Genomic DNA, 21,989 nt, shown 5'->3' with positions numbered 1-21,989 from the left:
ATTAACATTTTAAAGCTAAAATATATCTCTATAAGATGGTTCTTGTTCAGTTTAAAATAAAGTCCTGTTTTCTTCTCCGTAACTATCAAGATCTAATAACCTTGAAAGTCTACACTTAAATTCTTGAATTTTAGTCAAGGGTTTCTAAAGCCCTGCCTCAGAGTCCACATACTAGTCTAACTAGTTTTCCCAGACAGTGGCACATTATAAACAGATTTTCAAAATAATGGAGTCACCAGAATCAGACAAAGCAAAGTTAAGTATATAGCTAATAGCCTAAGGCTACTGGGAGGAAAAGACAAAAAAAAAGAAAGAAACTCAAAAAACAAAACCTAACTACCATAAAAAAAGATAGGGTTCACTAAGCATAAGGATCAGAGTTCAATTGTCCATTGAAACTCTTATTCACAGTATCATCTTTTAATATATAGAATCTAACTTCAGAACTGCTATTATGAATATCCTGAGTTCAACAAACAGAACTAGGAAAAAAAAGTTTTGGGCAATGAAAATAAACAAAATATTTAATACTGGGCATTAGAAATATTATAAGCTATGCAATAGAGTACCCGGCTTTTGAGAAAATTCTAATCATTTGTGACATACATACTGAGAAAGGTTAAATAATGTTCAGTATATTTTGGTTAAGTAAACACTTATAAAGATAACCCAGAGCTAGTAATCATAAGATTGAAGGCCTGGTTCTAATTATCTCATTTTTAACAATGTGAACTGGAGTGTGTCACTAAACCTGTATTTCAACTGTAGAATGGGGTGAATAACTCTTAAACTGTATATTCTGTATGGTTAATATAGAATCAGAAGAGGCAATAGATATTTAGAACACTCTAGAATTCCATTCAAATGGAAAGTATTGTTTAAGGAATTAAGCTGGTAGCTAAGATCTTGGGCTTTGGAGTAAAAAATTATTAGGGATAAAATCTGTCACATATTAGCTATATTTTTGTTATTGTTTTTTGGTAAGTCACTAAACCTAATTATGTCTTGTGAATTGTGTATGATAGTGAAATAGAATGGCATCTAAACCACGGTTGTCATGATATTGAAATATTCATATCATTGATATTCTCACCAAAATTTTCAAACCTTAAATGTAGTCATGGAGAAGCCCCAGCACACCCAAATTGAGGGAAATTGTACAAAATAAGTGACCTGAAATCTTGTAAAGCCTCAGGACAGATTGCTTCAGATTGAGATTAAAGAGGCATAACTAAAGGTCACATACATTCTATCATTTTGCTGTACTCTGTTGCCCTCGTATGTTAAGGCAACTGGCAAAAGTTGGATGGCATCAGAGGGTATCAAAGTCACTTCCTGATTTTAATGTTTATGTAGTGCTTATGTGTAGAAAACCATGCTTTTTATAGGAACTACAAATTGAAGTGTTTGGTGGCATTATGCTGGTAATTTATTCTCTAATGTTTTTGTAATATCCCTACATTTTTTCTATAAGTCTAATATTTCAAAGAAAAAATTAACAAAATAAATATATGCAAATTTGTGACAATGGCAAAACATCTATATGTATATTGTGTGTGTAGTTTGTGTATATATGTAAACATATACACGTACTCATAGGTGCTATATATCATTATATATGATTATAATGAAAAAATCAAAAGATGCATACCATTTAACACAGTTAACATGGGTTATATGATGAAGAAGAACTGGGGAATTAATTTGAGGAATGGAGACAGACAATGGGAAGTGAAGCAAAATGGAAAATAAGAAAGCTGTATATAGAGGAAATAATAAAATATATTTGATAAGATTGCATTTACTAAAATGTACATATTAGTAGCAAGAATAAAACTAAAGGAGGATTTATATAAATACCTAGGTCTTTTCAGCTTGGTATTCTTGGCATTAATCTTTGAATTTTTCTTCTTGTCTCACAAAGGTGACTTCTAATTCAAAGTCACCCAGCACAAGCTGGTTAAATTAGGAGAATTATAATGGCAGTCACGTTTTGCTGGTATTTCGAACCACTTGCTTATCAAAATCAAAATGAGCTACTTTTATTTCAGAATAGGTGGAAGGGAATATAACTATGTTGCAAAGCTGACTTAACTTTTATTGCTAGATAATTCTGCCTCTATCTCTAAAACGTGTTTTCTTAATCTAGAGCTTTTAAATATATATATATATTGTATGAATGAGGCAAATGTAAGTGGAGAAGATTACTAAATGAAGACTTTTTGTCATTATTCTTTTTAAAACTGTTATGGGATTTTATGAATCCATGTAAAATAATAAGTATTCAAAACTAGAACAAGAGACATTGAATTCTTCAGTTTTCTTAAGTATTCCAATACAAGCATCTTTGTTTATTTTTTAATCTAAAACAAATTGTTTTCTTAGCTCCAAATCAACCAATTCTTGGTAGTTAAATAAATGTGGATTCACTATGGGCACTTCTCCACAACAATCCAGTTCCTGTTGCTTCCCCAGACAAACGACACCTAGAAATTCTTGAGTATACTTCAATGACACTGTTTTTGTTTCTTTCCACTTGTCAAAATCTCAGGGAAATAATGGCATTTGCATAGTTAAGCTTTAAACAACAGTAGCTGCCAGTATGTGAAGCAATAAACAGCTTCAAGCAATGCGATAACCTCTGAGGTTTTTTGCCAAGTTACTAAAGGTAATACTGATTACTGCTATTAAAATACCAGTACGCTATCAAATAATTGCCCAAACATGTATTCCACATTCAGACCCATAGTTCAGACTAGTCCTTTTTTAGGAAGAGATGAATGGTTTAATTCTGGTCAATTAAAAGGAAAACAAACAAACAAACAAGAAACAACAAAAACTACCAAGCAGGTTTAGGAATTATAAACTTTCCTTTGGGTCATACATAGTCTTCTGGCATGAGGTAAATGAAAATTTTTATTTTCTGCTGTAGTTATTGTATAAACCTTTGTTTCAAGATCTTTTATAAGAAGGAGTTTGCTATAAGTAGGTCTCCATCATTTCCACAAAATTTGATTAAAGGAAAACAAAATATATAAGTTGACGATCATCTAGAAAACTAGAAGGAATGATCCGGGGCTTTAAGAAGAGACATGACAGAAAGAAGAGTGAAGATTGGAAACAGCACTAAATAGGGAATGAAATCCATTTTGAATTTTCTCTTGCCCAATCTCCAACATATGGCTTTATTATTCATATGATCTCCCAATGGTTGTCCATAAAATTCCATTAAAGATAAAAGTCTCAAGGTCAACCTTATTGTTCTTGTGACTATATTCCCCTAAGCCAGAGTGTCTCAGTTTGGGCAATGCTAAAGTCTTGGCTGGGTAATTCTGCATTTCTCTATTCTTCCCCTACCCCCACAGATTAGTTTAGAAAAGCATAGCAATAAATCACTTGTAAAGGCATACTATTCTTGGAGCAGCAAGACATATCTGAAGAAAATGCTAAAATAAATCTTTCTGAAATGTGTCCTTCCACTTCAAATATAAGCAAACATTTTTAAAAATAAATTATATTTTAATTGTGTTCGAATATCTTGGGGTATATGTTATATTTCAGCACTTGAGTATATTTTCTTTGAGAGAACTCTGCATCCATCCATTACCTTTTACGTCACATTGAGGTTGCATGACCCCAACTCCTCATTTAAGATTTAATCAAGAACAAGAAGGGGTTTTTTTTTTATCATCTCTATGTCCTAATTACAGAGGCTGTATGACACTAAAGTCCACACAGAGCTAATCAACAGAAAGAAGGAGAAAATGCCAGGGAATAATGACACTGTTTGAAACCTTAACTGTTTGGGCCTTTCTGGAAATCAGACCCATTCTACCTTCAGTAGATCTTTGTTGATTACACCATAAATTCCAGGCATTGTTCTTATTCCTGAAGATACAATAGTGAATAAAACAAAGTGCCTTTCACTGTAAACCTAATATAATATTTGGCATAGTGATAAGTAAGATAACACAAAGTAAATGTAAAAAGTGCAAATAGGGTGAAAGTAAACAAGGTAAAATGAATATGTTTTGTGAGACTTTTGTTGTTGTTGTTGTTTAATACATAAGGTGGTGAGGTGAAACCATTTTTCTAAGAGGAAAGCAAGGAGAAACTTACAGGAAGGGAAGATGTAAGTCGTGTGAATGTCTTAAGAAAGGAGCATTGCAGACAGTGGAAGCATCAAGTGAAAGGGTTCCAAGGTGGGAGCTGCTTGGTGTGTGAAGACAGATTCTCATGAAGCTGGAAAGAAACACTGAGAGGATGGGAAGTGGGAGAGGAGGTCAGGGAGACATCAGACATTTGCTTTTCTTCTGAGCGTTTGGTGAAGCCATTGGAAGATTTTCAGAAAGAAGTGATCTTAGTTAATTTTTAAATATCTGTCTATTGTGTGAATACTAGACCACGGAAGAGTGAGAGTAAAGTCCCATAGAATTCTATTGCAATAATACAGGTATGCATTGATGGGGGCTGGCATCAGGATAAAAGTACTGTGCGTGGTGAGAAAAGGTAAAGTTCTGGATATATTTGGGAATCAAACAGATCAGTTGATTGATTGGAAATGAGAGGAGGCAGTGAAGAAAGAGAAAGATCAGAGATGAGTTGAAGGGTTTCAGCCTAAGAATCTGGAAAAATGAGGTCAGAGTTTACTGTCTACATGAAAATGAAAGAGGACCAATTGTTTCTCTAGGGAGTGGAGGAAGTAAGTACCAGGTGTTGAGTATGGGACACATTAACTTTGGGATGCTATGATAATACTATGATTTCCCTCCCGACCCTCCTTTCAAGGAACAAAGAAGTTATTCCCTTGCATGTTGGAAATGGTGACTGCCGAGAGGTTTCAGTTCTCAGTCTTATTCAGAGGATGCCTATCTTGACTAATTCAGACTGTTTGCTGAGGCAGCCTGAATCTGACTCATTGATACATGCATATGAAGGGCCTCCCTCTACCAACCTTCCAAATCTAAAAGTCTGTATCAGCCCCACGGGTTTCCAGGGGGTCAACCAAAGACTTTGTCGGGACTTCATTGCATTGAAGATCAACTTCTCCCTAAACCTCATCCTGCTTCTTTCTATCATTTTCACAGAAGTTGATTCCAAAAATATTCCCTAATAAACACCCTGCAACTGAATTTTTATCTCAAAGTTTGCTTCTTTGGAAACTTAATCTAAGACAGATGATTGGTTATGTCCCAAAGTAAAAATTGACGTTACACTTAGACATGGGTCTAGAGTTTTAGGGCAGTGAGCTAAACTGGAGGTGTGAATTAGAAATTGTGAACATATAACAATTTTTAAAAATATACATTTGATTTTAGAGAGGGAGGAAAGGAAAGAGAAGAATCAATTGGTTGTCTCTCATGCATGCCACAAATGGGGATCAAACCCACAACCTATATATGTACCCTGATAAGGAATCAAACCACAACCTTTTGTGTGTAGAACTATGTTCCAACCAATTGAGCTGCACCAGCCAGGGCCACATAAAACAATTTGAACCCATTAAAACAAATGAAATAATCTTAGGAGTGATCACAAATAGGAAAAGAAGATTAGAACCTTAAGCTTTAGGGCATTTTAACTTTTAAGAGATAAAAAAGCTAGATAAGGTGGAGAAAAAAAATCTCAGGAGATTATGGTGTTCTGGAAGTCAACAAAATAAATTTTTCAATAATGAGGGAATTATCAATTCTATCACATCTTACTGAGGATAGACTAAGATGAGGAATTGATTTGAGAATAGAATAGGCATTGGGACCACACAAAGAGCCATAGCAATGGACTGATGTGATTAAAAAACTGGTTATAATGTGGTGAGCAGACAACAGGAGGAAAACTCACCAAAACTTTCTTCAGTAAAGTATGGATAACCTACCTGAGTATTTCCCACAATGAAGGGAAGCACAACAAAGGGTAAGTAGCTAGAGTGGTTTATGAATCAAGAGTATTGTTGTTGTCATTGTCATTGCTTTGCATTTTAGCTGGGAGATATCACAGAAGATTTTCATGCCAATAGAAATGAGCACATAGAGCGAGACAGCTCATGATGCCGAAAGGCAAAGTGGTGCGCCGGAGCGACGTGCCTGAGCAGGCCAGAGTGGACAGGATCTGGGACTGGTGCAGAGGACCCACACTTAAAAGGTGCTGTGTTTCCATTTTGCGCTGGGTCTTGCAAGCTGTGTGGCAGTCCTGAGTAGTATTCAAAGTGGAGTCCATAGAGCAGTGTCGTTCTGCACAGTGGTTGTTACCAATCACAATAATATAAGAGACCTAGCCTAAATTTCTATAGAGTAAAATTTAGAGTAGTTCAAAAAAACTTAAAGTGATGTAACAGAGTCATTTTATAGCTGTTGAATCTAATAGTAAAATATAAGCTTGTAGTCTTTGTATTTTGTATTTAATTTTCCTAGTAATTCATTTAAGTGCATTATTACAGGGCTTGAGAAGCATCGATCTGGTGTGCAAATAGAGGGAATGGTGTAGATAAGAATAAGGATTGTGAAAATTCAATCACAGGATTGAAAACAAAACATATGAATACAGGTGTAGAGGTGGTACACATGGTGGTGGAAGGCTGTAAACACCTTCATCCAAGTGTTTGAAAACAACATGGAGATGGAGAGGTGCCTCAATGAAGCTATTCTCCTGGCCAAAGAATCTGTGCCTCCAGGATGAACGCAAACCACAAATCATTCCCTGTGTCCACTGGTCCAACCAGCCACAGTGCCTCTGCTTTATGTTTTGTAAAATCAGAAAAGGTTATTTCATTTCATTAATTTGTTTTAGGTTCTTAATTATTTTCAAAAGAACTTTAAAATATGGCTTTATTTCTGGTACCCTATCAAGTTTTCTAAGCTACCAGTACTCTCTGAGTGAAAAATAACATTATCTTCACTTATTTTCTATGTGTTTGACTTCTTAAAGTGTAAATCAGAGACAGAAGTGACGTCTAACTTTATTAAAATATGCATTTGAGTTATAACCAACAGCTGTTCTGGGGCAAAATTTCACATATTTGGTATCATTTTTATTTCCTTCTTAAGGAAGAAAGAGTCAAGGAAAAAGATGATTTAGGAGATAACTCTTTTAAATGTATCGTACTCAGGGTTCTCCTTTTCCTAATTTCCCTGACACTTTTCTGCCTTTATTCCTAGGAGCATGTTGTAGTCTATGGAAGATTTACATGGGGCTACATTATTCTTTGGGAAGAGGAAGGCACTCATATGAATAGATAATACATAAAACATCTGTTTGCCTTGGTTTGGACAGCTTTGCATTTCTACAGGTGAAAAATCACCCTAGATAATGTACATTCCTCAGCGTCAAGGGCACCAAATTTTTTTTTGAAACTTAGACATAACAGAACATCTGCTTTAAAGAAGAAAAATTCACGCTACAAGTTTAATTTTTCAATAAGCAGATACTTGTGTTATAAGATCTCTCTTTCTCTCTCTCTCAGATTATTTATTTATCTACCTATCCCTCATACCAAATAGAATTTATACTTTGGAACCAATGTTCAATGTATTTCAACTTTCTAACGTATACTCATAGTAATAGTATTCTTTTGATATGATATAATGCAAATAATGAAAGAACTACCTGAAACATGGTGTAAGGAAAGATTAGAAATGTAATTTCCACTTCATGAACTGAAAATGAAGAGGAATATAAATGGCTTTCATTTCTCACACATCAAAATCAGAATAACCTACTAAAGAGAGTAAGTCACATATTATGAAATTAAAGGAGAAACTGTCATCTTTTTGTACAATCCACAGTGTTAGTCTTTGCAACAACACATTTAAGAACCAGGATGCTCAAAGAAAAGATTCTTTATGGCAGAAGGGCAAATCTCCAAGCAATATACTCAAAGTGACGCCCATAATATAAATGGCCCTGCAAATTCTATGGCATGAGGCCTGTGTCTGTGTGTACCTGCAGCTGCTGTGATCACTTCGTGAATCACACAATCCTACTGTCATCTTCAAGGGAAATCTGTTCTATTTTGCAGGAAATACTCATGGAAGGAAAGAGAGAGAGGAAAGAAAAGAAAAAGAAAGGAAAGAGAGAGAGAGAGAGGAAGGAAGGAAGGAAGGAAGGAAGGAAGGAAGGAAGGAAAGTAGGAAGGAAGGAAGGAAGGAAAGTAGGAAGGAAGGAAGGAAGGAAAGTAGGAAGGAGAAAGAAATTTGTTAAACCTTTGAAAGCATTCAGAGAAACAAATGAGCACATAAGACGGGACTTATTCATACAGACGGGCAAGTTATAGGACAGCTTGCATTTCATTCAGATTGTTCTGGAAACGGATCAATTCTGTAGTGAGATCAAGGAAGCGGGACATTTTCTTCAGGACTAAAAATAATAGTTCATTGAGGCATGCAGTTTAAGTTACATGGCTTTAGAAACTGTTAAGCAATGAGAAGAATGGATAAAGACGGAAGGAAAGCGCCTGCCGCAAGCTGACTAAAGCAGTGTCAGACTCACGCTCTAGTAGTTTCGTTAGCAGTAGTCATGATCTTTCCTCGGGTAACCAGAGATGGCCACATCCAACTTTTGGGTCTGTTTCTCAGCATTTTCTTGTTTCTTCAGCTTTTTGTATCTGAGCTCTGCTCTATTAACGGCAAGGAGAAGCCAGGAAAGGAAAACAGACTCAAACTGCCAGAACCAGTCATCTCTCTGAGAGGTGGAACCAGCAGTTTAAAGCAGTGGCTCCATCAAATCTCTCCAGTGTCAATGGACATTTTCTGTATAATATTTTTCTTCACTTTTGTAAAGAATCAAGAAGCAACCACACACAAAAAAAAAATCCAGGCTGATCAAGTAAATCTTAGAAAGGAAAGAATGATTAGCTTTGTGGGCAGATCTACGTGCTATTGAAGGAATTGTTCACAAGGTTGAGCAAAGCTCAGGGGACTAAGCAAACCTCAGTCTCTGAGAAAGGCAGAATAGAATAATGGTTAGCCCACAGACTCTAGGGTCACACAGCTTGATTTGGAATCCCCAGTCTGCATCAGGGTTCTATTTGACTGTAGAAAAGTTACTTCACTGCTTTGCTGAGAGTATAAAAGAAGAGGAAGTTTCGACTGCTTATAGTAGCATTCAATTAAAATTAGGTATTGATGCTATTATTATTAACATTTATTGTTTAACCATGTACTTCTTGGGCTTCCAAAGTATCACTTTGTCCTCTAAATTGCAAGGGATCATTACTAAGAAGAGTTAGTAAAAATAAAAAAAATGGGTGAATATATTCTTTAAAATGTATTCAGTCTCCCAATTTTTTTGACATTCTACTTTTCTACTCATTCCAAATGCCCAGTACTTCTGGCTTTCTTTTAAAATCTCCAATCTCACTATAAGTAAACAGAAAAACAAGAATGCTAATGTTCCTCCTGGAGGCTAGGAATAAAAATAACTACCATAAATTAAGCCCCATTTTCTTCAGCCACTGAGCTAGTAGCTTAGATGTCATCTCCTTTAAACTGTTTCCCTACCGCAAGTACCAATCTCCCTCCTGTTTGCCCAAGTCTTAAAATTCTGCTTTTGGTATATACCAAAGGATAAGTTAGTCCCCATTATTTTATTTAATAAAAAACTTATTAACAGGTATATTGACCCAAATATTTATATGAACTCATGATACGTTAACTAATGTTATCGTTTGTAGCTGGCAAGTGTAAAACCCATCCCTTATAACAAAGTATTTTGACACAGTTTTAATAAATGATCCCTTCATTACATTTAACATACTAAACTAATGCTAGGTCTTAGGGCTGTGAAGATGTGTTTTATATCTGTTATCTTTTAGAGGGGACTTTATAGTTTATTGAAACATAATGGATGATATTTTGTGGGGGATTTGTTTGTTTGTTTGTTTTTAAATGACACCCTTTATACTGCAGGGGTCAATAAACTCTTTTCTGTATAAAATCAGTAAATATTTAGACTACTCATGGTAGCCAAATATTATTGTTTATTTCTTTTTGGTCACCTCATTTTATTGAATTTGCTTATATTTTGTTAACAAACCTTTAAAGATGTAAAAACTATTCTTAGTTTGCCAGCAATATGAACTGACCAAGGGCTATAGTTTGCCAACCTGTGTGTGCTATCCTATCCTCATTCTTTTCTTTTTAAAAATATCCACACTGACATTCTTCAAGTAGCTTATTGTTTCCACTGCTACTCACTTTCAGGAATAAGTTCATGTTTCAATAAAATAGAGAAGTGGTAGCAAAAATAGAGCCTGAGGAGAAAGACATTTTTAAATCAAGGAACACTTGCCATCACTTGCTTCCCCCCAACCCCAACCCTTGAACCCTAAAAGGACAGACTTGGGCAAGAACAGCTGCACTCTACGCCCATTTGTGCGTCTGCTTCCGTTTTGCAAAGCTTGGTCGAATTTTCCTGTGGGATGCTCTCACCAGCAGTAACTGAATAGATCATTTGTTTTGAAAGTTGTTCATAACTAAGATTTGTTCTTCACAGTTAGGCATAAGTTGACTGTTGATAACTGCATATTTCAAGTGCTTATAGCAGAGTGGAAAAATGAAGTATTTCAGATTGAGTAAACCATGTTAAAAACAATGTCAAGGGCTTGAGAGTAATGCCCATCTTTACAGTGATGAAGGTAGATCTCAATTTCAGGGGGTGCGGCAAAGATGGAGAAAGCTTTGGGGATTAAATCATTTTAACGATTTCAGTATTTGGGAAATTGGCTACATATCCATTGATGCGCTGGTACAAGTTTAACAACAGGCCCTGGAGTGGGAGATACTGATTTGTCATGTTTGTCTATTACTGTGATATAAACATACCCTCCATGGCCGATTTCAAGCTAATAATGTGACATAATTGAACATGGAGTTGGGGAGAGATGCGCACAACAGGCTCTCATGATCTCAGGGCACAGTCTGGCTCCAGCACCCCATTCTAACAGGCCTCCCTGGCATGTCAGAATGACATAGACAAGTTCTGGAGAAATCCAGTGTACTGCTAACCATGAGCAGCATACAAAGTTTGAAAAAGAAGAGTGCTGGGTACCATTTTCCTCTGATGAGCACCATCAATACGGCCACCAGGCAAAACAGCCTTAATACACTGAGGAAGATCACAGCCCCGACTAAACAACTTTTACATAAAATACAAAGATAATAACTAAAAGGGAAGGAAGGGGAAAGGGAGAAACAAGGACTGTTGTCTGGGAAGAAACCATTTTGATCTCAGTCAGAATTGATTATTTTGAAGTCAGTCTGCTCTCTCTTCAAAAATGTATTTCCCCACAAATCCTGTCTTTCTTAGTTGAGCAGTGAGTCAGCAGTAGGTAGTATGGTACTGTGTGAAAATGTGGAGGGTGCAACTAGCAAGACCTCTGATGCATTCTGTTATTATAGGTCTCTGGGCGAACGATCTGATGGAAACTTTTTGAGGTTTAGGTCACTGGTTTAAATTCAATCTCAGAGGATCCTGAGCAGAAGTGGACGGCTGGTGGCCTATGGAAAATGCCTGGATGGTGCCACCCGAGTTCTTGCTAATAGAGAGCGCCCCTGCACTTGACACCCTTTCTTTTGCTTCTGCAAGAAGAATGAAGAGTGAATAGAAATGTAATTTCAACCATTTTCTCAGCTTTTGTACTCAAGAAATTTGAGATGTGAAAAAGGCCAACTCCTTTCATCTTTAACTCTCAGGTAGAATTATCCCCCTATAATATCATTCCAAAATATCGCTGGGATGTTTTAAATGAAACCTGAGCCATCTCCCCAGTAAAATTATATCTTACATTATAGAAAGTTAAATGACATGTAGGCACATTCTTGAGGAATATTTAAATGTAAAACATTGAAAATTTCCTGGCTTAATTTTAACAAATTTAATACTTATTTTTCTTTACTTCTTGTTTAAATAAATAAATTCCATGTACATAAATAAAAGAATTTCATTAAATGCACTTGTCTTAATATTTGGTGATCCATATTTTATCATTTTAATGATTAAACTAGCTGTTTTCCCCTTCCTAAAAAAACTGTAGCACTTTTTCTTTTTAAAAAAATTTTGTCCATGAATCCCACCCAAATTTCCTTACTACTAATAAGTCTATTTTCATATAATTTTGATTCTAATGTATTTTAATAATAAATGAACAACAAAAGCAAATTCTTTCTAGTTACCTGGGAAAAAAGACAAAGTAGATACTAGAACAGAGACACAAAAAAGTATCTAGTAGTGCTAACCAAATTTTTAGCAGCCTCAAATAATAAGTGGGGTGTAATAGATTGAGCCTTATTTTGGAAGTGACGAGAATTCATTCAACTATTCATAGGCCCCATTTACTTTCTATGGGCTTCATTTTCCACATGTGGGTAATGGGGTTGCTGTGTTTCATGATTTTTATACCCTTTCCAATACAAACATTCCATGGAATATTCACTTTTACATCACCATGGTTTTGAGTGAAAGTGTGTCAGTATTCAAAGAGGATTTGAGCAAGATGTGGGTATGTGTTGTTTGATCACCTCATTTGATGCTAAACATTGATACCGGGATCTTCCTAAATCAACTTTCAAGGTCAGCTTACTGAACTCTCATGTCAGCAACTCCTGTCGTTCCCGGGTGACATCAGAGGAAGATAAATTTTCTGTCCTCTGAACACCCATAGGTAAAGTAATGTGTCATGTCATGGCCCTTATGATTTTTACAGCGAGTGACAGTTGCCACAATCATATGTAGTCCAACTTGAAGCTGTCAGTTCAGTTGAAGACACAGCCTCCTCTGGCCAAATGTGCTTCATTCAGGAATATATAAGTAGTGAAAACCAAGCTATCTTCCTACAAGTAATCTAAAATATATACACATGAATCTGAAGCTGCAAGTGAAAATATAGTTAAACCTACTCCCTTCATTTAAATGGATAAACGGAAGCATAGCAATTACAAGATTTGCTTATGGCCATAGAATGAAGTCGTCTGCCTCAGAATTAGAATGTCTACCATCAGTCTGTGTATCTAAAGTTATTTTCTCCATATAACACTGTGGCAAAAATAAATCCTGCTAGGGTAAAGGAAGCCAAGACAGAAAATAATAGTCAGCTGCAGACTCTTTGGATGCAAAGTACAAAATATTCAAGTGCATGTTTCCACTCCCTTCATTCTCTCTTGTAATGATTGCAGCTAATCCCTGCCAGCTCACGTTAGTTCTTCAATTGTGGCAATCAATGGAATAGATTAGCCATGGAAACCCTCCATCCATATTACCCCTGCTTTCCTTTCCAGATGGAATTTTCATTCACTGGAGTGTAAGCAGACGTGTGAAGATCTCCCCCCATGCACAAACATAAGCCCATCAAGCTTCAAGGTTGTCGCTATAAAACTTCACACACACACATATACACACACACTAAAGAGCCTACCTGTAAATTTAATAAAACAGCGCCAATCCTCATGGCTTCACTGACTTCAAGGCTGTACATCAGCTGTGGGAAGCGGGGAGGGCTTTGATTGTTTGGAGGGAGCACTTCAATGTACACAGTGCAGATGGAATGCCTGCAGAGAAAGAGAAGGCAGCAAGATGGGCAAAAACCTAAATCACATTTAATGACAGATACCATTATATATTCTGTTATTGGGTTTACAGGAGAGGAAATTCTGAATGTTTGTAGAAAATAATGATATAATTCAGAATAAAAGGATAGAAAAATAAAAGCTACCACCAAAATATAAAGGTTTTATGAAATTATCTTAATAAGAGGAAAGGAAATGACTTAGATACTAATTTTTCCTACTTACATTAATAGTGTGAAATAGTTTTTCAAATGAAGTTAATAAATAAATGAACTTAACCTCTAACTTTATGTTGCAATGCCTCTTTAACAGTAAAAAAAAAAATTCTGTAAATATTGGCTAATATGAGCTGTGCTTGGGGTTCTCCTCCTATTAAACCAGCAGTTATTTGATTAAAATAACACAGAAAACAAAATATGGACTGTGTTTTATTAGTTTGTTGCTAATATCAAATGCTTAATGTAAATGCATTTCGAGTCAGGACCAAACAGTAACCATTGGGCAAAGTACCTGCAAAAAATAATGTTTTAAAATCTTCTTTAAAGAGTATAATATGATAAGCTAGAAATCAGATTTAATTAAAACCCTCCATTGATAAGGAATTTTTGGAAAAATAAGAAGATAATCTATTATTATAAGAATGAAAATTTTAAATTGACATAATCAACTCATTTTGCAATACTGAAGTTTCTTTACAGAACAAAAGCTAAAGACGCAAGATATTCGAGATTTGTACAAAAGAAACCCTGGCTAAAATATGTTAATGAGACTTGGCAATTTACAAAATTAGTCTTTTATCTTGAAGAACATCATTACTGCCTAAGCTGTATGCTTTAAACGTATTTTAACAAAATCATGACTTTTTATTCAAAATACATTTATTATTATTTCTATTTTGGGGGTTACAATTTTCTTAAAGTAGCTCAAAGCTCCTTTTTATTAAATTATTCAATTTAAAGGCACAGTCACCAAAAACATTTTTATGAGATCGTTATAATAAACGTCTTAACTTTTTGAAAAGCTTTTAAGCAAAATAAAGATCATAGGCACTAAATATTTTGTTAGCCCATCACCTTATAACATGACTGATTCTGAATTGTTTCTAAACATGTCCTCAGTAGATTAATTACTTATAGAATATTAAGCACTTCTGAAAGGCTGCAGTGAGTTTTAAAAATCTTATATTTATTGCAATATTGTTCCAAAATAATCACATTTTAAATTAAAATCGAAAAGATTTTTTAATCAGTGAAAATATATGTATCAATCCTTGCCTCTGATTTTATCTCTTTATTTTTAAAATTTGCCAATAAAATTAAACAAATTATAATTTTATTTTAAAAATATTTTTAACAACCAAGCTACTAAAAAGAGAATAATATTATATAATACCTAAGGTTAGCATAAGAATTAAATAAGAGTATATATTTGTGCTTGTGTGTATGCATGTGTGTGTTTATATATTTACGTACATACATATAAACATATTTATCAGTTATTTTGATAATTTTTCAAAACAAGCTTTCAAACCATTCTATGGAAATGGGTAAATAAGCTTGCATTTACCTTAGTTATCATATCCCTTATGATATTTTAGACATTTTAATTGCATCCTTTTACTTTTCTAGGCTAAATACTTATAGGCATAGTACCCACTTGCCCCTCCCAGAGCAGAATATGACTGGTCTAGGGTTTGGACATATTGAATGAGAATCTTTTGGTGTGGGATATAAGAATCTACATTTCCCACAGATATGTAAGGCTCTACCTACACACACTCTATTTTGAAAACCGCTGCACTAGCAGCTCTTGGCAAGTAAAAATACAGCTTCGACTGCTGTTTAAGTTAGTAGCCTAAGGGATTTCTCTATGAATTGACCAAGAGCTCTCCTCATTAGCCCTGTAGGTGAGAGATTCCCTCATTCATTAACATTTTTTTTAAAAAACCCAGAACACAAGTGTACTCCAAATTCAAAGCTTACTTTCAAAAAGTTAGAGCCAGAGACATTGAAATAAAGAACAGACTGACGGTAACCACAGGGGAGGGGGCATGGTTCATGGGGAAAGAAGGGGAAGGTCCATCAAGGAACATGTGTAAAGGACTCATAGACGAAGCCAAAGAGGGATAGGATTGAGGGTGGGAGGTGGTGGTGGGTGGAGTGGGTGAAAGGGGATGGGGGAAAAGGAGACAACTGTACTTAAAAAACAATAAAAAATAATAAATTCTACCCTTTTCAACATATAAAAACAAAGTTAGATCCTTCCTGCTTTTGATTTTCTTTACAGCTTCAGCTTACTGGTCTGGAATACTTTTTAAAAAATCCCTAACAGGCCCTGGCGGGTGTGGCTCAGTTGGTTGGAGTGATGTCTCCTAAACTGAAATGTCTCAGGTTTAATTCCAGATCAGGGCACCACCTAGGTTGCGGGCTCAGTACCGGCTGAGGAGCATACAGGAGGCAACGGATTGATGTTTCTTTCTTACATAGATCTTTGTCTCTCTAGTTCTCTCCCTCCCTTCTCTTCTCTCTAAAATCAATAAGCATATCCTCAAATGAGGATAAAATAATAATTAAAACAAATAAACAAACAAATAAATAAATGTTTAATAGAATATGAGTTCCTTTCCACTTGTGTGAAGTATCTTTAACTTACTATAACTTACTAAACTTACTATACTTTGTGCATTGTCTAATTCTCTCCTCTTTGACTATTTTTACATTAAAAGGCTATATCAAACTAAAAACCTTCTGCACTCAAAGGAAAATATCAACAAAATGAAGACAACCCACTGAATGGGAGAACATATTCACTGATAAATCTGATAAAAGATTAATATAAAAAATTATAAAGAACTCAAAAACTCAACACCAGAAAAACAACCAATACAATTAAAAAATGAGCAAAGGACCTGAATAGACACTTCTCCAAAGAGGACATACAGATGGCCAATACACATATGAAAAGATGTTCACATTACTAATCATTAGAGAAATGCAAATTAAAACCACAGTGAGGTACCTGACAGAATGGTTCCCATCGATAAATCAACAAACAACAAGTGCTGGTGAGGATGTGGAGAAAGGGGGACTCTTTTGCATTGTTGGTGGGAATGCAGACTGGTGCAGCCACTGTGGAAAGGTGTATGGAGATACCTCAAAAAGTTAAAAATGGATCTGCCTTTTGACCCAGTGATCCCACTTCTGGGAATATATCTGAAGGAACCCAAAACACTAATTTGAAAGAACATAAGCACCCCTATGTTCATTGTAGCATTATTTATAATTGCCAAGATATGGAAGCAGCTCAAGCGTCCATCAGTAGATGAGTGGATAAAACAACTATGGGATATTTATACAATGGAATACTACTCAGCCATAAAAAGAAGAAAATTTTACCTTTTGTGACAGTATAGAAGGACCTGGAGAACATTATGCTAAGTGAAATAAGCCAGTCAGAAAAAGTCAAATGGCATATGATTTCACTCATATGTGGAATCTAATGAATAAACTGAACTAATAGAAAAATAGAGACAGACTCGTAGATGGAGAGCAGAATGGCAGCTAAGGGGTGGGGGTCAGTTAGATGGTGGAAGGATTGAGACAAAAGGAAAAAGAACCCATGGGCATGGACAACAGTGTGGTGATTGTGAGAGGGAGCAGGGAATACAGGGACTAGAGGGTAAGGGAAAAAATACAATGGAATTCAACAAAAAATAAAGGGCTAAACTGTTTACATTGACACACTTTCACTCAGATGAGGCATGTGTTTGCCACAGAGAAGAAACTTAAAAATACAAAGTTAAAAGGACCCTGGACTCCAAAGCAGAAGACAGAGAGAATCACTGTGGTCCAATGTGACTATTGTGTTCATCTCCTTTGCTTCCACTCCTCCTTTCCACAGTAATTCAAATGCTAAAAGAACTAATTATGTGATCCCTTGGACTGGCATCACAGAGGAAGATCATATTTCAAGGTCTTGCATTTTTCATCTTCAAAATTCTAGGACTTCCTTGTAATGTGTTTAAATAAGCACCAGCCTATTTGAGGGTTATTGCTTTCTAAACTATCTCCTTTTTATCCCTAATGTCAGCATAGTGTCAGAGTTGGCTTTCCTAGAGCAAAATACCAATAATATTAACAATAAAATGGTATCAATAATGCTGTAATGAATGGTATTAATTCAACAATATCAGTTACATAATAAATAATAATAAAAAAGGCTAGATAAAACTCCCCTTACCTGATAAAACAGGACTGTCACCAAATAAATAATATTTTATGTGAATATTTTACATGTACATTTTATAGCTAGTATTAAATGCATAAAACTGAGCATCTATGTAATACAAATTTTATTTTTATAATGTAGCCAATATAATATAGATAAATATCTATTTCTAAAAATGAAAATTATAAACATTTTCTCTTTTTCATTTGGTAATGAAGGTCAAAGCAGAACAAGAGGGGTTATATATTTTCTCAGATAATCTTATGATTTTTTGAAAGACCTTAGAAACTCATTAATTTAACTCACTTATTTTACAAAAAAGTAATAAGAAAATCAGAAAAATTAAGTGACTAAATCAAGGCAATTAGCAACAGCAGATAATCTAAAGGGCAAAGCTTCGGAATTCAAAATTGACCTGTCCTTTCTCCCCACATTCCACAAGAACAGATTTGAGGAGTAAATTGGAGGATTTTTACTTATCTAAGGTGTGTTTCTGTGTGCCAGGTTAAAACATCCTCTTTTTGTAATGATGCATTTTATTTTGCAGGAATTCATGATGTTTCAAGTCTTAGGTTCAGGCTAATTATTTATATCAGGAATGTAACTTCATCCATAGCACTTTTTTTCTAAGACCAAATAAAATATTAATAAAGAATCAGGAAGATAGCCTTAAGATGCTTAAACTCTGCAAACAGCATGATTTAAAATGATAAATAAGTAATTTTTTGATTTGACAATACTATTCAGTCGTAATGGGATGCATTTAGTGGATTGTACTACCTACATTGTAATTTTCTATTATACGTGTCAACACATCCTAGAAGGTATTTAGTTTTAACTCTGCATTTCTACCTTGTTTCTAAAATGGAGGTTATATGTGTTTATAGTGTTTTCTCTAGTAGACTTAAAACAGAAAAATTACCTTATTTTTATTATACTTTGTCTCCCAGAAATATTAGGCTAGAAAAGCTATATTTTCAGTTCAACGTTCACAGGTTCTATATTACTCTTTTGAAAGTACAGAGTAGAATCTTTAGGAAGCAAAGATTTCAGATTTAAAACAAATAGGGGAGGTCTGAGAAACTTCTTAGGAGAAGTCATAGGGACAGAGTTTTAAGATGCAAGATGTACTTAGGTGTAAAAACCATAGAACATTATAGACAGGGAGGAAACACAGGTGTAAATTTACAGAGTAATAAATGAGAAATCTATAAGATTTGTATGACTGATAAAAAAGGATATCAGGAGGGCACAGAAAGATGGGCAAGGGATAGATCGTTTAGGAACTCATGTACAATACTTATTGATTTAGACTTCATCTTGACAACATTGAAGATTGGTTGATAGATTTAAAGCAGGTTAATGGTATGCTCAGATGTGCCAGATAATATATAGGTCCCACAGCACACCGTGCTTTGTCATGTCTTCGTGTCTTTGCTTTAATCATTGCCTCTGCTTAGCTATACCATTATCATCCCTATCCGAGTTATCGTGTACTTGTAATATCTACTATTGCATGTCCAGGTTTGCCTGTGCCTTTATATGAATGTTATAAGGGCGGAGATCTCATCTTTTATTTCTGGTGCCTCCCAAAGTGGCTATGGATTGTGGAAACTCAGTAAATTTTTGTTAAAATGAATATCACCTCCATTTGCATTGTTAAATATATCATGTGAAGTTATTTTAAAGAATATATATTCACAATGGAAAGATATTTTTATTTGAAAATGGGTGATTTAATCTTTGTTAATTAGATATAGCCTTAGATTTCATGAAAAAAAGTGGAACTCAAAAAGCACGCCATGCCACACAACAATCATTTTCCAATAATTTTATCATAAGATATTGAGGGGGTGGCAGAGACTGTCTTGTATTCTCTGTCTTCATAAATACCCAATAGTAGTTCTTTATTCACGCTAAGATGAAATACACTTGCGTAATTTAATTCAAGTGTGTACTATAAGGAGACCTACATATACCCATAAATACTGTATCCTAATATTTAATTATTTTTTCATATTTTGTTTTTATTTGTCCTCATATTTATCAAAGACATAAATAAAAAGCCCAAAACAAAACAAAACAAAAACTATACCCTATTGATCCTCTTACTCTCTTAATATTTAACTAGTTTACTCAATCAGAATAACAAAAAAAAATTCATATTGACATTGAGAGTCAATGTTTTTAAAAATTTATGAGTGGATATCACCAATCCTAAAAGATAAATGATTGCATTTTTTATATTATTACTTGATTAGGTTTACATGCTATTGGTGTTGTTTGGGTCAATTTGTAAATTATTCCCAATCTACACTTTTATGTCCCTAATTTTCCAGTAGCGTCTTCCTTCCATATGGAAATACGAAAAACAAAGCCTCACTCTTCAGTTCATATAAGGGTTCATTCAGTTCAGTCCGAAGGGCCAACCTGCCTCCAGAAAAGGGCCAATGCTGATATCCACAGGAGAGTTGGCATTATCCCAGCAGGTAGAATAAAGGGATATTTTTCGCAGGTCCCACTTGATGTTTGCTCAAACATTATGAACTGAATTTTTCGTACCCAAATCATTGTCTATAAAGAAAACAATGAAGCCATGTCCAAGTAATCCAAAAGACCTGCATATTCAGATTCTAAGACGGCACTTTATTTCCTGAAGTGGAATATGATTTTATGCAACTAAAAAGCTATTAAAGTTGACCATGAAAAACTCCTGTTTAAACTGTGTGTTCATTTACATGTATTTTTTTTTTCAATTGACCACAGTTTAATTGACCCACACAGCTCATACCCAGGTTGGTTCAGGGCCAACTCCATGGGTGGGGGTCCGTGTATGAATTGTATGAAGAGAGCAGACTGTAGTTATATGCAGACTTTCAACTGTGTTGGAGGCCAGTGCCTCTACCCCCCACATTGTGCAAAAGTCACCTGTATTGTACTGATTAATGTAGGCAATAGCTGGTCTAAGCAAATCAGCAATATGACTTGCAAACAGAAACTGAGTGAAAGTGGATTATTAAATCTCATTCATTAAGTAATAAAGTGGTTAAAAACACATTATTCATAAAATATAAGCACATATAGATTAGACCAGATCAATTTAGCTAAGTACTATCTTCAATGAAAAAAATAAATTGACCACTAAAGGGCTTCAAGAAAAGTTTAAATGATGAAACAACAGGTGCCTTCATTCTTATAACTAGCATTATTAGTTTTGTTATTAAGCAATGATTGTATTTTTTCTCCAGAATAATTATTATACAAGATCATGGATGTGGAACAGAATGGAGGAAAAGGTTTTAGATTCCAACTGTCTTGAGTTCAAGTTATGATTCTAGTACATGTCTGCTGGGTAGGCATGAAGGTGGGAAAAGGGGCACGCAGACAACCCAGTTATATTCTCTTTTAGACTCAAAGTGGTGGTGTGCAAAAATAGATACGGTCATGCAAGAGTCATAATATTGTTAAGATTAGAAATTTTGTATATAGAATAGCTCGCATGGCTGCTGGCCCTAGTGTGTGGTAATAGCATCCGTCATGTTTCATTCCTCTTCAGAATAGCTCAGCACGAATGAAGCTATTATTTAAAATGCATTCAAACTCTGACTCCTATTTTAGATTCTGTAATTACTCACTACATAAAAGTATTCCATATGTTTCTTCACAAGGAACAGCCCTTAACTGCTTCCTCACCTTCAGGCATATACACATCCATCTGTTATTTGGATGTATGAACTTGGCTATGTCCAACTCGATGTGTTCAAAATAGAACTCATCTCCTTCACCCAACCACACTCCCCATTTAACATCACCACCTCCCAGTCATCTAGAAAAAAACTTGGGAGATTTTATTTTGACAATTCCACTTCTTCTTTCTTTCCAACATGCCCAGTTCAAGCCATCAGCAACATTTTCCCTGGACTCCTCTACTGGTGTTCTAACTTCTCCCCCTGAAATTCTGTCTCCCTGAAATCTGTCTGCTATAGGGACAATAGAGTGATTTTTCCTGAAAGTAAAATAATTTCACATGACTATCTAATTGAAAGTTCTTCCAAGGATTTCTTCCATTGACTGGATAAGTCCAAGCCTCTTAACAAAGCAAATTAAAATTTTCATGATATGACCTGTAACTCTCTTCCTTCCCCCTTGCCCCCTACTTTCATCAAAGTTTATGTGCTAGTAACACTGACTGATTTGTAATTATCC

The 21,989-nt window shown here is 35.1% G+C and overlaps 1 protein-coding gene across 1 annotated transcript in view; it reads right to left on the bottom strand.

Moving 5' to 3' along the window:
- The window catches only part of PCDH15 (protocadherin related 15), an 870,634-nt gene that overhangs the window by 253,538 nt on the left and 595,107 nt on the right, over positions 1–21,989 (bottom strand). Inside the window, exon 18 of the mRNA XM_053923048.1 lies at positions 13,406–13,538. Within this exon, the coding sequence (XP_053779023.1) occupies positions 13,406–13,538 (133 nt within the window). The remainder of the gene's footprint in view (positions 1–13,405; positions 13,539–21,989) is intronic.

The sequence above is a fragment of the Desmodus rotundus genome, chromosome 4 (assembly GCF_022682495.2).
Source record: "Desmodus rotundus isolate HL8 chromosome 4, HLdesRot8A.1, whole genome shotgun sequence".
NCBI classification, from domain to species: domain Eukaryota; kingdom Metazoa; phylum Chordata; class Mammalia; order Chiroptera; family Phyllostomidae; genus Desmodus; species Desmodus rotundus.
Note: the sequence above shows the minus strand (reverse complement) of the source record. Positions and strands in the feature narration are given on the sequence as shown.